A 16,870-nucleotide genomic window follows, 5' to 3' on the forward strand; every position below is an offset into this window, starting at 1 on the left:
TTGATGCCCCTTTCAGACACTACTGTAATTATTTAAAATTACAACTAAAATGGGTGCATTTGCTAGCCAGTTCATATTGTAGCCTAATATCCTAACATTAATAGCTTAATAATAGTTTAATAACTTTATGAGGCCACAGTAGAGATACAATCACTGCTTAAACAGACAATAAGGCTACATGTAATGAGTCTTAAGGGTATTCTTTGAAATTTTCCCTGAATACAGACACATCTAACAAAGACAAACTACAATGTACTTAAAACCAAGTTTTATGACGTGCTTAAAAAGGGTGAATAATGACCAGGCGAGGTGATGATGATAAAAGCTGTATTACAGATTATATTGCAGAAAATATACTGTGTTTCACCTAAGATAGGCCTACTAGGTTTTATTTTTTTCAAAGAATTCGCAACCCTGGCCTGTATCGGATGTGATAAGACTACAAATAACTTTTTAAAATTAATATAAAAAATATGAAGCTTACTTTTAAAGCTCCAGCATGTGGGATCCTGTAAAACGTACCCACTCTTTTTTTTTTTTTTTTTTTTTAATTGATGATTCCAACAGTCATAGCAAACAACTTTCTTGAGAGAAAAAGCTGCTGTCTAGACTCAACACAGCATTTCTCATAACATACCATTATGGCAACTGTGGTTAGCTTAAATTCCCTTAAATTTAATCAGGCACTTTGCTTGATGGGAAACAAGTTTGAAAACCTTTGCAATCAAGAAAAACCTGGTAAGAATAAAAAAAAAAAAAAATCCTTATGGAAAAATAGCAATGCTCATACGTTGTGAAATGGATAACCTGTCTCTTTCATTATGTTTTCCCAAAAAGAAGAAAAGGCAACTTATTAAAAGATGCGTTAATGCTAATTAACGTCTCACAATGCTTTATAATCTCACTGCCCTGGTGGTACTGAAGGCAGACGCATGTGATTTTTCAAATCGATCACATTCTCAGGCCTTGACTGATTGAGGGATTTTCAAGTTGGCTGCAAATGACCACAATCCTGACTGAGCCTGTCTGGAGTTCATTAAACTAAATGTAATCCGTTTTCTGGGAAATGATAAATCAACAGGCACAAGATTTTGCTAAAGAACCTCTGGATTTGAAATTATGGGGTTTTGTTTGCTTGTTTGTTTGTCTTTCTGGAACAGACCACTGGGGTGGTCTTTATAAAATATAGTAAATGTCTTCATTCAGATTTTCATGCGGTTAAAATGTGCTTAAAGCGCATTTGCCACTGAACGATTTTTTCATTTACCCGGTTTTGCAGGATAAGTACCACCCATTGTACATTTGGAATTTTTATGATCTTTATGGTTTCAGTAATTTGGCTATAGTTAGGTGTAGTCTAAATTATTTCTTACACTTTCACTGTTTTCGTAATTACAATACAATGATTTCAAAAGACTTTATTTCTTCTTATAAAATGGAAATAAAACAGCAGCTCGCTTTAAGTATCCACAATGCCATTACATTCTCATGAAAATCTTTTAATGTGCACAGGCGAAGATGACAGATATGGTCTAGCTAGTTGGTACTATTAGTTTTAGTACTGAATATGGTACCAAGATGGACACTATTGAACTATTATACAATACTTATTTTTGTTATTATTATTATTATTATTATTATTTTAATAATGGGAAAAGGGCCTTCACAAACATTTCCCCATCTTCGTTATCATGAACAAAATGAACATTGGCCCTATCAAAGTTTTAAACCTATTTACCTATTTACCTAGGTTTAAAACAATGATCAGTGTGTCCTATTCCAGTCATATTTTTAAATACATTTAATATTTAATTGTAAAAGTTAACTTTCAAAAAAGAAGCTTAATACTAATATTAAAGGGCAACCTTAGTTTTTCTGGCATTTTTTTGCAGTGATTATTGCAGTAAATCGTGAAAAGAATAAAAGGTCTGCCACCTAGTGGTTTGCATCGGTAGTACCCGACAACCAAGGGAAGGGTTAGAGCAGGGCACAAGCTCGAATAATTAACTTAGTAAGAATTAAGTAAGAATTTGTGTATTTGGTCAGGAGATAAATATCTATATTCTTTTTCTAACCTTTTGCAAGTCACATGCCGTATTTGGCACAAAATATGTTATACTTCAGCTTGGATTTGTCAGACATCATCAAATCCTAACTTTAGGCAGAAAAGAAGTCTGACTACACAGCGACAGACAAGGGCTGGCAACCAAGCTAGTTAAAAAGAGAGAGAAACTAATACTACACTATAAAAGAAAAATGGATCCGAGAGTTAAACCATATTTACTGCTCATCAGCTGAGGCATTTTTATTGACCCAGATCTTAGGATGGCCAAAAAGATGATCGAAAGGAATTAAAAAGTTTGGTGCGTTTTTGCTGATTCGGTATATACAATTCAAGTAAAACTTTTTTTTGGCAGATTTTTCCCTATTTATTTATCTGTTCTACAAAGGACAGTTTTGTAATCAAAATTTTGTTGCTAATTTATTTATGGTAAATGAGAGAGAATATAGGCTTTTGCACCCGTTTAGTGTGTGCATTTTAGATATGGATTTTTTTTCTACTTTTTTTAGATACAATGCCTGGCCCAAAAAAAAAAAGAAAAGAAAAAAAAAACCTCCCTATTTTAGAGGAGTCAAATTTTTTGCTTGTATCCAGCAAAGGAAACAAAAACTAAGGAAGAAATTGCTGTTTGGTTAAGAACCACCCAACACATTAAATCCTGGAAGAATAGCAGTACACCATCAACTTCAAGAAAGAAATATGGTCAGAAATCATGAATGACCATGATCAGAGATTACTTAAACATTTGGTATAGTTTCATTTAAAAATAAATAAATAGAAATCACAGCTATGTTTAATAGTGAAACGAAAAAATTTGGAACAGAAACTCACAGGATTGGGACTAAATACTGTACCTGTATAGCCATGAGAAAAGCATTGGTCAATGAAGCTAATCAGGAAAAAATGCTTCAATCTGCATAAGGATTGGACTTTGGAGGAATGGAAAAAGGGTCATGCGGTCTAATAAGTTCAGATTAACCCTATTTCAGACTAAAGTGTGCATCAGGGTAAAAAGCGTGCATGGATCTAATCTAATCACATCGGGTCTAGTTTCAGTAATGTTATGTGGTAAAAAATGTCAGCTGATGACCTGAATGTACTGAATGACCAGGTTATTACATAAATGCATTTTTTTTCTCTGATTGCCCAGGCATATTTCATTACTTAAATTATGAGAGTGGTCCTGGATGCATAAAGAATCAGTTTCACACATGAACTGGCCACCACATTGTGTGCTGTATTTAAAGTTCAGGTGGTTGAACAATGGTTTATGATATGATAACTTTTTTTTTTTTTTGGCTAGGCAGTATAGTGTGCCACTATGTGTGTGTGGTGGGTCTTTAAATAATTTTATTTTCATTGTCCCAAACCACATTCCTCTCTGCATACCATGTTAGTCTACCGATGTTGTCACTGCTGTTTAAACATTGTGTTTGTGGAACGTGGCTTCAGATGCAGCCCTGGATTCTTAGTAAAGGTGTACCTTATACTTATTGTTTTAGCCATGTACACACATCGTTGTTGACACATCCCGTTTCACTGCACCTTCGTACCAGCTACGAGTGATAACGGCTTAAGGCTTGACCCTTAAACATCAACATCATCAGATTAATTTGCACAGTGTAGAAAGAATTTGAAACAAAACGTTATTATGCAAGCAGCACACAACAGCATTTTGTTTTACCGGTTTTAGCAGCTTCAACAATTGTTGATGTCTTAGTAGAGTCTAGATGAAGTTCAGTTTAGGTTTAAATGCTGTTTAAACCACAGTGCAACATTGAGGAAACAGTCTGACTGAGTTTTCACTTTAGACAGGGAATGACCATCATCATCGTACCACAACAGCCTGAGAGACAGACAGAGAGAGACGGGGACAGACAAATAGAGAGTGAGTTAATGAAAGCAGGCATATGATATGAGTGTTTCGATAGTGCAGCTGTATTTTACATCTGGTTTTGTGTTTGTATACCTGACAGACGAGTTCCTGCTCTTGAGCGCTTTGTAAAGCTCCAGACCTTGATATGGCGACACTCTTTTATCCTTGCCACCTAACATAAGCAACACTGGTGTGCGAATCTACTTCAGACACACACACCCACAGAGATAAGTTAAGGAACATGCAGTATGTAACAACTGCCTTCACTAGTGTGGTAGTAATAACATCTAGCAACCATATTTATGTACCTGTGCTGCATGCATTATCGGTGATTTCTCCAGCATGGTGGTCAGGTCTTGTGGAGTGGGCAGCTGGTCAAAATTGTATTCCAGGCCAACAGAGGAGTATCTCCTGTAAGGGGCAGCAGAACACATTAGTTCATTTACTACAACTGCAGTACAGGTTGTCCCCTACTTACAAACATGTTCCATTTCAGGAAAACATTCGTAAAAATTCGGATTTGTTTGTAAGTCGGGGACGAAGTGACTTCTAGACACCTTTGACACAAATATACCAATATAAAGCATACCAAGCCGCTTGATTAAATCTGTACCCTTTTCTAACACTGCCATCATGTGGCCAAAAAACCATAACTGCGTCTAAGGAAATGAAACGCGTAGTGAAATGTCATCTCTGGCCCTTAAAATTACGGGTGGAAGAAATAATGGAAAGTCCAATGATTCGTCTCACAATCCAAAAATATTCATATGAAAATGACTAATAATTTTACAGGCTTGAGATGCTTACTCAAGAATGCTTACTGATTTATATCTGTAGTTGCCATTATATAGTTTCTGCAATATTGTTTCACAGGATTTGAATCAACTTTTAATACTTAAAATGTAGAATTCCCATACTCTAAACATTTACCAATCAGTGATGTCACTTGTCCCGAGCAGTGTGGCTGCGTTGATGACGGGGTTCCGTGCTGCACATGCTCTGTAGAAATCCGGATACTGACCAATAAGATGACAGGCCAAGAATCCACCATGAGACCCGCCCATTACAGCCACTCTATTAGGGTCAAGGGACTTGTTACTCTGCAGAACGTGCAGCACAGCCCTCTGGGTAAGGATGGGAAAAGTGAGGAGACATCACGATGACTTTAATTTCAGCTTTAACAAGTTTTCACATGTTAAAATATACTACCCATGTCATTAAATTAAAACTAAAATTTAATGCAATTTAAAATTTAATAGAATATCAATTATTGTTATTAATGCTATTAGAAAAACAGATTTTCTCACTAGTGGCTTATGATTCTATTAAAATGTTCATTTACTGTAAGATGCTTCTACTGGACATTTTAGCTAAAAACAACTGTATTTAGCATATAAAGTATTTTATTGATGAGAACGTGAATCGAAACAAACCTGCACATCTTTGACGTCCTGACTGCCAATGTTTCCAAGGAGAGAATCGATACTGTCTTGGCCAAAACCAGTGGAACCTCGATAGTTTACTGTTTACACATGTAATTATCCAGTCATACATTTAAGGATTTATCCAAGCCAGATTCATTACATTTATATTTAAGTAGCAAGGACACACACACTCTCAGAAATACAACACTGACCCATTAGCACAGCAAAACCCAGTTTAGTCAAAGCTGCAGCAGTGACGTTCCATTCAGCAGCAAACTGAGAATGAGGCCCTCCTGCATGCACACATACACACAAAGATCTAGCACTGAAACAATTCACAGAGCATTCTTTAATGGTAATGGATCATGGTAAAAGGGAAATAAATTTATATTTTATATATGAAAAATTTTATAAAATATATTTGCATGCACCATGTATGAAAATGACCAGAGGAAATTTCAAAGTCTTGAAAGAGCTTGCTGGTTTCAACAGTATGGCACCAAAACGCAGGCCAGCTAATGAAAAAGAAGGAAAGAAAAAAGAAAGAAAGGGAGAGAGAGAGAGAGAGAGAGAGAGAGAGAGAGAGAGAGAGAGAGAAAGAAAGAAACAGTCAGTGCAGAGGTCAGGACATGTTTTAATTCAGCAGGTTTTTAAGCCATTTTCAGACATGCACCTCTTCATACAAGTTTTACTGAAGTTTAAGGGGTTCCACCCATAAAAAATAAAATCATGAAAATCAACCTGAAAATCATACTAGATCAGTCCGATTACCTTTTACAGATCACTGTCATCCAGGGAACAATAACTACAACGCACCGACTGGACATATGTGGAATGTAAACAAAAAAGTGAGCCAAGCAATCACAGCAGTCTAGAGAACGATGCTGTAAAGCTATGCTGCCAGATTGGGCAGGTGTAACTGCTAAGCAACTTTTTAAATTTATTTACTAAATCATCTTGTGGTTAAAAATGGGTTTGGCGCAGGTAATGAAAAAAAGAAAAAGACTTTTTAAAATGCTGAAAGTAGTAAGATAGCTCTGATCCATCGCCTATTGATCAGAAAAAAATAATGATCATCAGTCAATTCCGATCAGTTGTTTTTCAAATGGCGATTATTTAAACCAATATTGTTGTAATGAAGCAAAAATACACAGCCCACATCAACATGCTGTCGCCAGTCTGGGAATATTATCATGTCTCCTTAAAAAACCTCTAATTTGAAATATGCAAAGATTTTTTTTCTACAGCAAAACCACACAGGAAAACGTCTGTCAAAAGCTTTAACACAACAAACCTTATTTGCCACTTAAGAGCATCGTAGCGTGAATAATTGGAGTATGAAAAGTTATTGGCAAAGTTTACTATATGCAGCCAAATCTTACTAAACCCTCACTAAAAAGATCTGTGTGTTCATGTGGTACACAGATTGGTGCTCAGAACAACAAATCGTTATGTGTATAAAAGCCACCTGTCCACAGAATCTCTATCTTCCATTCAAACCTCACCACCATGGGCAAGACCAAAGAGCTGTCAGGGACAAGACTGTAGACCTGCACAAGGCTGGAATGGGCCACAAGACCATCAGCAAGAATGCAGATGGGAAGGAAACAACTGCTGAAGCGATTATTTCAGCGATCAGGATCGGCCCCTAAAACCCTGATTGAAGCAACCCTAGAAAGCAGTTCTCACTTAAATGGTCTTAAATAACATTCCTTGATGATAACGCACAGAGCTCATAATGTAACTGAAACAGTGCTAAAAGCTTAACCACTATACGCAAAGCTGAGAAAAAAAAATCCCTCCATGGCAACAAAAAACAATGCGAAATAAGGACAGCTGCTTATGCAACATGTCACACACAAACGCTGTCAACAACTTGTCAGAAGTTTTACAAGATGAGTGCATTTAAAATCCACAAAACATGTCTATGTGTTTAGTGAGTGCTACCGTGTAATTACGGCTCAGCGGGCAGACAGAGATTTAGCTGAGCTCCAGCCTCCCCAGGCTCAAGCTTATTTACTTGGTACTTTTCAGTGCAACCAAACCAAAGTGAGGTATGTATGAGCAAAAGAAAGACTTGTTTAATAAAGGCGAAAAATGTTACACATCTCACATCTGAAAAAGGCTTTATACATACTGACATGTAACTCACAGAACTGATGGTTTTCCTCTTCTGGTGTAGGAGTAATCATCAGTGACTCCCAGTCAAAGCTTTCATATGTGTTAGCTCCGCCCAGATGAGACCACTGTATACTCTCTGGGTGCTTCCCATCGGGTACAAACCCTACTTTCTATCCATACACAGACAGATCATCAAAAGCATTGTGTAAACCTCTTTAAAAAAAAAAAAAAAAAACTATTTACTAAAATCTCAGTCAATAAAGATAGAAGAGATAAACAAAATTAATAATCAGCTAAACATTGCTCACTTCAAAATGTTGCAAAATGTCTGGTGCGAATATTTAATCGTCAACTATTGTATCTTTTAGGTCTTGCGTATCTATGCAGGACAGTAAAGGAAATAATGTTCAAACCTACTGTAATCTAGGCTATAGTTGTATGCAATTATGTGCAATCACACCCACTCTACTAAACCTTTAACACGTAATGCATCTCTAGCATCATAAACAGACTATTTCATTTCTATGAGATTATTTTTCATGCATAGCTGCCTGGAATACCAGAACGTTCAAAAACCATACTTTTCATTTGTTCCATGTGTTTACACATAGCATACACCATGATGTGACTCACCACCTAAATACTAGAACTATAACACATTCACCTAATGCACTACATGTACGTATGCACAACCTTTTCAATATAAGGAACCGACCCGCTAGCAAAGGATTCAAGTCAAACTGGAACTTTTGATTGTGTAGAATAACAAAACACAGTTATAAAAAGTATTAACTAACTTAATTCCTCTATATACCAAGCTGCTAATGCATTTATCTGACTGTCTGCTCCATGTCCAAAATTCTGGCCTCCCAGAAACTTCCCAAACATGTGGAAATTGCTTATGGTCAAGGTAAGGACTGTACAGAGGATGTGGTAATAACTTCCAGCCATTTTCCTGTAATAAGTAAAATTGAAGTGGACGCCGAGTGACTTCACCAGCATCACCATTCAAGGACGTACGCCTTCTTTAAAACGTTTGCACTATTTAAATGCTTTACTGTGGCTAAGAGTCTTATCACTGTACTGTGCTTGAATTCTTCTGTACATGTTCATGAGAAATGTCATCTCAGGTCCCAGTTTGACTTGAACAACCCTGATACAACTGCCATAGAAAAATGTATATCGTAAACAAGAATTCCTAAAAACAGGCAGGTGTGTGTGTGTGTTTGTGTGTGTGTGTTTACCAAACTAGGGGGGTGATTAGGAGAAGAGCAGGACAGCACCATCAAGTCTTTCATTACTGCTAAAAGCTTGATACTCCCAACCTCTTTCCCTAAGGAGAAAACATAAAATAAAATGAATACTCACCACCAGTAACTCGAGTGTACACAGAGCATAAACAATATACACACACATACTGTACATACAGGCAGTGTCCTGCACAGGCGTTACCCTTCCAGTTCGTCTCTCCACAGAAAACAGCAACTAGCAGGACAAAGCATGGGCTGATTTTACAACAATAATGCTGAAATAATATGTGTATTCCTGTACATTTCTGTGCTCCTGTCTGTACCTTGCTGTTTTCACAGCCACTGCTCAAGAAGATTCTGTCACTGTCTGAAGACCAGCAGTGGTGGGCAAGTGGGTCATACACACCCATAAACTGACCTGCACATGTACACGTATACATTTTGATGTCATCTTTTACACTCACAGTATAAAAAAATGAATTTAACGAATAAAGTGAAAGCTAGAGAATAATGAGAGAGAGAGGTCAAAAAAGAAAAAAAGTGATCAGTCTGTGTGTAGATACTGTACCGTTCTCTGCTCTCCTCACTACGTCCACCAACACGGAGGTAGTTCTGTTCTTCATGTCATACTAAAACAGAGAGAGAGAGAGAGAGAACTGCATTTGTCTGCATTTTACATACCCTGTGCATCCCGCTCATCTGTCATCATCCAGTTACAAGCATAACAACTTAACAATACGTTTTCCGTGAAATGAGAAATCATGTCTGAGATGTGTTTAATTTAATTTTTTTTATTTAAAAAAAAATTTAACCTGTAAAGATGCCAGGGGCTTACCATAAACATTTCTACCGCAACAGAAGAGCTAATTTAATCCTCTTCTAATTATAATTTCCATTAGAAGTATTTGCAAACTGTTAGATTTTACACTTAACTGCATTTCTTTCCGGATTTATTTTCTACATTTTACTACAATACTGGATTTCTTTCAAAACTATGAAATAACACACATGACATTAGCTAAATAAGTAACAACAACAAGTAGTTATTTTTTTATTTTAAATCATGAAGGTCAGCTGTTCTGAAATAGGTTTCGCAAGAACAGTATTGTTAAGTGCACCTGCAGTATTGTTAAGTGCATTTGCAAAACCGCGTGCTGCAGAGGAGAAGTTACACATATGTCAGTAGAGTTACCAGTATATCGATATCAACTGTTTAAAGGAAATTACTGCATATTTAGGATGCCTTTAGCAGCTTTTACACTGTAGAAAGAAAAATCAAGAAATGACATAGAATTAGAAGATGGGTACAAACTTTTGACTAGTAGTTTACAATAGTAGAATTTATCTTTTAAGTGAAAATACAAGACAAGCGTTTACTGGAAGGTGGGAAGTTAATACCTGACTGTTTAAAACACTTATGCAACTGTCTGTTATTAAAGACATACTATATGTCGAATGGCTTACATGGTTGTCAAATGTACTTTATTTCTCTCCTCATAACAACAGCAATCATTTTTTCTGATGATACTTTTCCTACAAATGTGTATGCTGGAAATATTTCATTATAATACAGAAAAAACAAAAGGAAGATTCTGTTTGTTTACCAGCATCATGCGGAGACACTGTTTATGTGGGCCGAACACTTTTCCCTGCAGATAGACCAGCCACTGAGAGTCTGGACTCAGTCGAGGACTCATCACCGAGCCGGAATCACTTGACAGGAGCTCTATTGGTTGTCAGGGGTAACAGAGAGAGACCAAGTCTCGAGTGTGTATGGTGAAATATGAATGTCTAGGTTATAACTCCACATATACAGTATGGTCCATGCAGTAGTCAACCACATATAGCAAAAACGTACCACAATTTCCTTTCAAGTCAATTGAGAAAACAGCTGATCTGAAACAAGATAAAACGAATTAATAGTTAGCCTTCATGGAAATTATGTAGCTTGCTAACATTGTCCCCTCACCTCCGATTGGAACAGAACTGCAGGCCCAGTCGGAAGGGTTCGTGCCACCAGCCTACGAAGATCACGGCCTTGCCGTCTCCTGACCAAAAGGCCTGAGTAACAGCAATTACAAGTAAGCAAAGTCATAAAATCAAATTATCCATATTCTCAGTGCCAGTACAGCACACACAAAAATTATAGGCGAATGAGTGTGTTGGGAGTTGTGGTGCTGATTTTGGTCAAAACAAGCAAGAATTTTTTTTTTTGTAGGGTTGGGTACGAACATGCAAGGGTTTATTTTGCTTTGACTTAGTTTCGTCCCACTTCCATCAACAGAATATAATGGCAATGTCATGATTTTTGGATAGAAAAAATACCTAAAGATGACAACTATGACTTATCGGATTTTATTTAATGAAACCTCCCAAAGCACTCAGCAAAGTCTGATCTGGATATTTGCTTCTGCGTGTTTACTGTGTCATATAATTGTCATTACTGATATGTGTAAGAAATCAAGCTTGTTTTTAATAATTTAAACAACCATAATATTAATATAAACATGAATAAATTAGCTACCTGTCCAGGTGACACATGAGAGGGAACTCCAGAGCACACGGTCACTTCTCCTTTAGTTAGATTTGCTACACATAGCACAGGGGCACTTTTCCCAACCAGACCCTCACCCCAGTCCTCCACATAAACGTTTTTATCCTGAAACACATACATACACAAAAAAAAAGGCTCTATACATGAAGTACAACAGAATTAATAATAGGGTGCCAACCAAAGCTCTATTACAGTAACACATTGTCATAGAATTATGACCAGAATATGTTCGTATATAATATTTCAGACAAAGTTTTTAAAAAATAATTAAGGAAAAAATGATGTACCTCTTCTTCAAGAACACCTACACTTCCACCGTCTTTGGCCGATGGCCCCGGCCTCTTCTTCTCTGCTACGTAAAGTAACCTTTCCTCAAAGGGGGACCAAAATAGACATGCAAACTGTGCTAAAGACAAAAAGACATGCAATCAAATTAAACCGAATAAAAAACAATACAACAAACTAAACCAACTCAAGCAAAACAAACAAACAAACAAGGCAAAAGGAGGCCTCCATACCATCATCATACACTCTTCCATGTTTGTTTAGAGCTGCCAGGTCCAAGCTCTTCTCCAGTCCGTTGCAGCCCCATACCTGAGCAGTGACAATTCACCACAGCTTTAAAGTAAAAGGCATATTCTAATTGCTTAGCAATCTATAAATCGCATGGCTATAAGTACCTCAAGGTATTGACACCTCAGTCCATCTCGGATGACTGCCCTATACACTCCGGATGGGGCGTGGCTACTGAGCAGCCTGCAATCACAGGGGATGTGGATTACAATTCAATTATGATCCTTTGTGTTATATGTACTGTATATAGTATGTGTGTTTATTTATTTAAAATTGATCTGTACAAGTGTAAAGGTCAAACACTCTACACAAACACTGTGGGTTTTGCTTATGTATGTGCCAACGCCTTACTCTCCATTGATGTTCATAGAGGGTCCCAGACACACAGACTTTCCGAGAGCATTTTCGTTACATTGAAGATTCCAGTGCTGGCTAAAGCGCAATCTAGTGCCTCTGTCAGCATCACACTGACTCCACTCTGAAAATAGACACATGTATGATTTTAACAATGACTTTTGTTACAGACAAAATGAGACAAAAAAGGAGAGAAAGCACATTAGGCTTGGTAGTAGCCAAAAACATACTGGAGAATATTCAGTGCAATCTTTCTCTCCCACACAACAATCCGTGATATAGAGTCAAACAAGACATGACATCCTATAAAGGAGAAGGAGTTAGTGTGTGTTCATGGTTGTTGATGCAGTGTTCAATGGCTAAGCTGGATTAGTGGGAATTGAGCAGTGGCTTTGATTAAGAGGCACTCTTTCATCACCTGGCTGCCCTTCTACTCGCTTCAGCTCTCTCTGAGGCATGTTAACAGGCCGTGTAATTTAAGGGTCATTGGTACTAACTGACACGCAAATTAAACTCAGTAACATGTACAAGGGGTGTTTAAGTCAAACCAGGACACAATGATGAAGTTTCTTGTGAATGAAACCGTAAAATCGATAGACATTTACGGAAGACTTCAAGCACAGTACGATGATGGGACTCTTAGCTGCAGTAAAACATTTGAATGGTAAAACACTGTCAACATTCATTCGTTTATGTCAGCAGTCTTTCCCATCAACATTCAGCAAGTCAAGTGCCTGATCCTTGAAAATTGGCGGATAACTGGCTGAAGAGGTGCATCTGTCTGCAGGAATTGTAAACAAGAAAGAAAGAAAACACACCACTTACACATTACACAAATTTGGCTGTGAGTTATTGCCACATATCTGTGGTTTACTGAGAAAAATTTCTCTCTTGATGCACTTGAACATGGTACTAGTGAAACGCCTGGATGAATGCATTAGTGTAGCAGGGGATTATATAGATAAAGGTAGTTTATTTTCTTATAAACATATTCTGTTATTCTGCACAACCAACAAAAATAATAATAAAAATCAAAAACTCTTCTAACTCCTGGTTTCACTCATAGTTTGCTTGGTTACTTTAATGTGCATGGGTTAGCTATAGATCAAATAATTACTATATAAAAATAAAAATTAAAAATAATTTATGGGGTCCAGAGTGGGACAGTGGCAAAGTGTCCGCCTCATCATCCAGAGATTGCTAGTTCGATTGCGGTGTATTCCTGTAGCCTCCCGCAGCCATGGGCCTGAAGAGAGATGATTGGTGGTGAGCTCTTAGCGAGGTGGGATGGGATGGGATGGGAGGCAATTAGCACTCTCGCATCAATCATGGATCTACAGCCAATCATGGGCGTCTGTGAGCTCACGCAAGCGGTGCATGAGCGACACTTCAAAAATAAGAGGCCGGCTGGCATAACGTCGTTCAGAAAAAACACAAGACAGTCTTCGGCACTCAATGACTGAATTAGTAGCCTTGATGTGGGAGACCTCCAGCGACGGGTGGGAATTGAAAATGACTAAATTAGGGAGAAAATCTGGGGAAAAAGAAATAATAAATATATATTTGAAATGCACAAAATAAAAATTAAGGTTACCCGTGCTTAAGGTGAGGTTCTGGTTCTTGGGTTCAGACCCGATGCCTTTTTCAGTAGTGATGGAGGCAGACACAGGAACAGGATATCTGTTGTAGCTGTTGAACACATCTCTGATCACGCCCTCCTCCTCCACCATCATCATTGTTGTTGATGTTGTTTTGACTAAATGTTTTAAAGTATCAAGCATAAATAAATTTCCTTTTTATTATTTTAAAAGCAATAATTTCAACACACGAATATCAGGAATCAAATGTGAATAATGACTGTGATCTCTACTTAGTTTCCACCCTTATGTCATTTAATTCACAAGTGATTTGCAAACAGCTGATGGATTATAGATGTAGTTTTTCCTAACAAAGCAAAATTACTTCTAAAATAAAATCCTGATCTTGATCCACAGTGCCATGTCTACTATACATCTTTAATCCTTTTACTGTTCATGCAGTTTTGGTGAATCCAATGTTTAAATGATCACTGGAGTGTTGGAGGAATGTGTACTACAGGGACTACAGAAGCAGCTCAGTAATGCCATTATTGTTGCCTTCAATGTGCATCAATAAATAAACCATACACTACATAACTGAAGTGTAAACTTAAAAAATGGCTTTTATAGTTACATGAGAAAACTTTACCCCACCCTTAGACAACATTTTATTTAAAAGGTACTTTACGCATAAACTAAACGACTGATACTGATATGTATACTCACAGAGCTGCCGTTTAAACCAAACGCGGAAGTGACTTTAAACGTCTCCAACAGAGAAGGGTGACCGCACGCGCGCATATTGCCCAGCCGCGGCTCGTTTGTGTTTGTGGTTCTGTTTCTTCTTCGTCGCCGTGTACCGGACACAGACAACCCGCACATTACCGCCACCTAATGGATTGACGTTTGTTTGTACACCAAAGAAACATCTGTGTTTAGTTTGGCATACATTTCTGGCCTACTCTGCCCCTAGGGTCCTAAGATCAAGCATGCTTTCTATCTCTCTCTCTCTCTCACACACACACACACACTCACTCACTCACTCAGGTGCAATACAAAGGGTCATTATATTGCAAAGAGCACCAGTAGCCCATTCATTTTTATTTTTCATTCATCTTCTATACCTCTTGTCCAAGGCCATGGGGGGACAACTTTCAAACACACACACACACACACACACTAACGGATTGGGAATCATTACTGTCTGGCTCACAAATTAAATAAATTTTCTGAAAAATGGATTACATATGTGAAAATATAACTAAACAACTGAATACTTAAATGACGGACACCTAACGCGTTAGATTACTCGTTACATCAAAAAAGTAATTTAAGAAATCCAAGTACCGAGTGATGAGCAGTGTTGGGTGTAACGCGTTACAAAGTAACACGTTACACCCAACACTGCTCATCACTCATCATCTATATCTCTTTATCCTGTGCTTAGGGGGGGCTAGGGCATATCCCAAGAGTTAGGGCACAAGGTGGGGCACACCCTGGATAGGATGCCAATCCATCACAGTGCACACATATACACACACTTACACCTTCATTCACACACTATTGGTAATTAACATAATCTGCATGTCTTTGCACTGTGGGAGGAAACCCACCATCGCAGGGAGAACATGCAAACTCCATGAGCACAGACCCAAGGTGGGAATCGAACCCGGACACTTGAGGTGCAAGGTGACAGTGTTAACCACTGGGACATAACCGATTAATTTCCACAGAAAACGGACAGCTTTAAAAAACATAACTGAAATCCAAGCATTTAAAAGTTACTGACTTTTTGTGTGTTTTTCTGATGTAATATCCATGTGATAAATAGCAAGATTATTGTGGTATTTTTTATTAATGTTTAAAAAAAGTTTTTATTTGACTATTGTTATTCTTATTTTAGGTCACCAGGGGGGGCAAGTGTATTTCTGCACATGTTGAGTTGCAGTTAAAAGGGACTTTAAGAAATACATTGAAAAAAAAACATTAAAACTGTTCAACATTTAGATAGTTTTGTTTTCAAAAATTGCAAACTATATGTCTGCCTTTTTTATTTTATGAGATAAAACATTAATGCCTGTGATAACTACGTATTATACACAGCTGACATAAATGCATCAAATATTTGATTACATTTAAAGTAAATGACCTTCTTGATTGTTTAACTGTAAATTAACTTGACCAAATAAATGACAAATGTGTCACACAGAAAATATCCCTTTGCTAAAACACCTGCATGGAAAGTGCAGTAGACTTGTTTAGTGGTATACAACGATCAATCATAATATTCAAAACCATTAACATTACAAACATCTAGGTTTTGGGCTGATCTTGTGCCACCAGGTCACTCCGGGGTGTGGCTCCGCAACCCTTTCTTGGGGTGTGCTGTGTGTCTGGTACCAAGCCATCGGCTGCGAATCCTTTGAACGCAGTGGGTCTTGTCATGGAGTTTGAAGGTCACGTCATCAGGCTTGGGCACCATGCAGGTTTTCTGATGCCTTTCTGTTGTGACCAGCATTGACTTTTTTTCTGGCAAGTTGTGCTACATTGGTCCATAACGTGCTGGTAATATTATGGCTGATACAGTGTACAGTATCCGCCTATTCAGCATTTACACATTTAGAAAAGGCTTGACCACAGTTATATTTGCTTTTGAGAACATTATGTTCCCCAGAAGACACACAGCTGGGCCTGTTGACAGGCAGCTGAGCTTCATGCACCATTAGAGTTTCTTCTTGTCTCACACAAAAATAAAACACTTTCACTCATTTAACTCACACATCTAACTCTCACACAAGTTTCACTTTGGTCTATTTCGGTCAGATGGCTCTAAGTCATGCAGCCAGCTACACTAGCTCGTTTGTTTTACACCCAATGCCAGTGTGTCAGCACCAGTTCCCCAGACAATGCCAATTATTTTGGCAAATACACTTCGGATAATGTACTGCGAAATGAAACAAATCACCGAATTCTGGATGGAGTCTCAAAACCTATACAAGGACATCATTATCCTGAGAAATACTCGTGAAATGTATATTTCCTGTAGCACTAACAAACATTAGAACTAATCATTAGCATA

General features: G+C 37.7%; 1 protein-coding gene across 1 annotated transcript; it reads right to left on the reverse strand.

The window, feature by feature from the left end:
* Positions 1-313: 313 nt before the first annotated feature.
* On the reverse strand, positions 314-14,623 carry zgc:136971 (S9 family peptidase). The gene is made up of 22 exons (XM_053504535.1): positions 14,518-14,623; positions 13,809-13,970; positions 12,212-12,338; positions 11,968-12,043; positions 11,806-11,881; positions 11,575-11,693; positions 11,258-11,392; positions 10,703-10,794; positions 10,592-10,629; positions 10,338-10,459; positions 9,302-9,362; positions 9,057-9,151; positions 8,911-8,968; positions 8,728-8,816; positions 7,515-7,653; positions 5,794-5,877; positions 5,575-5,655; positions 5,372-5,460; positions 4,869-5,062; positions 4,247-4,349; positions 4,032-4,138; positions 314-3,908 (listed from the first exon to the last, which is right to left on the reverse strand). The coding sequence occupies exons 2-22, from the start codon at positions 13,948-13,950 to the stop codon at positions 3,800-3,802; spliced, it is 2,136 nt and encodes a 711-aa protein (XP_053360510.1). The 5' UTR covers positions 13,951-13,970; positions 14,518-14,623; the 3' UTR covers positions 314-3,799.
* Between the last annotated feature and the right edge of the window lie 2,247 nt (positions 14,624-16,870).

This window comes from Clarias gariepinus, chromosome 9 (assembly GCF_024256425.1).
Source record: "Clarias gariepinus isolate MV-2021 ecotype Netherlands chromosome 9, CGAR_prim_01v2, whole genome shotgun sequence".
Classification (NCBI taxonomy): domain Eukaryota; kingdom Metazoa; phylum Chordata; class Actinopteri; order Siluriformes; family Clariidae; genus Clarias; species Clarias gariepinus.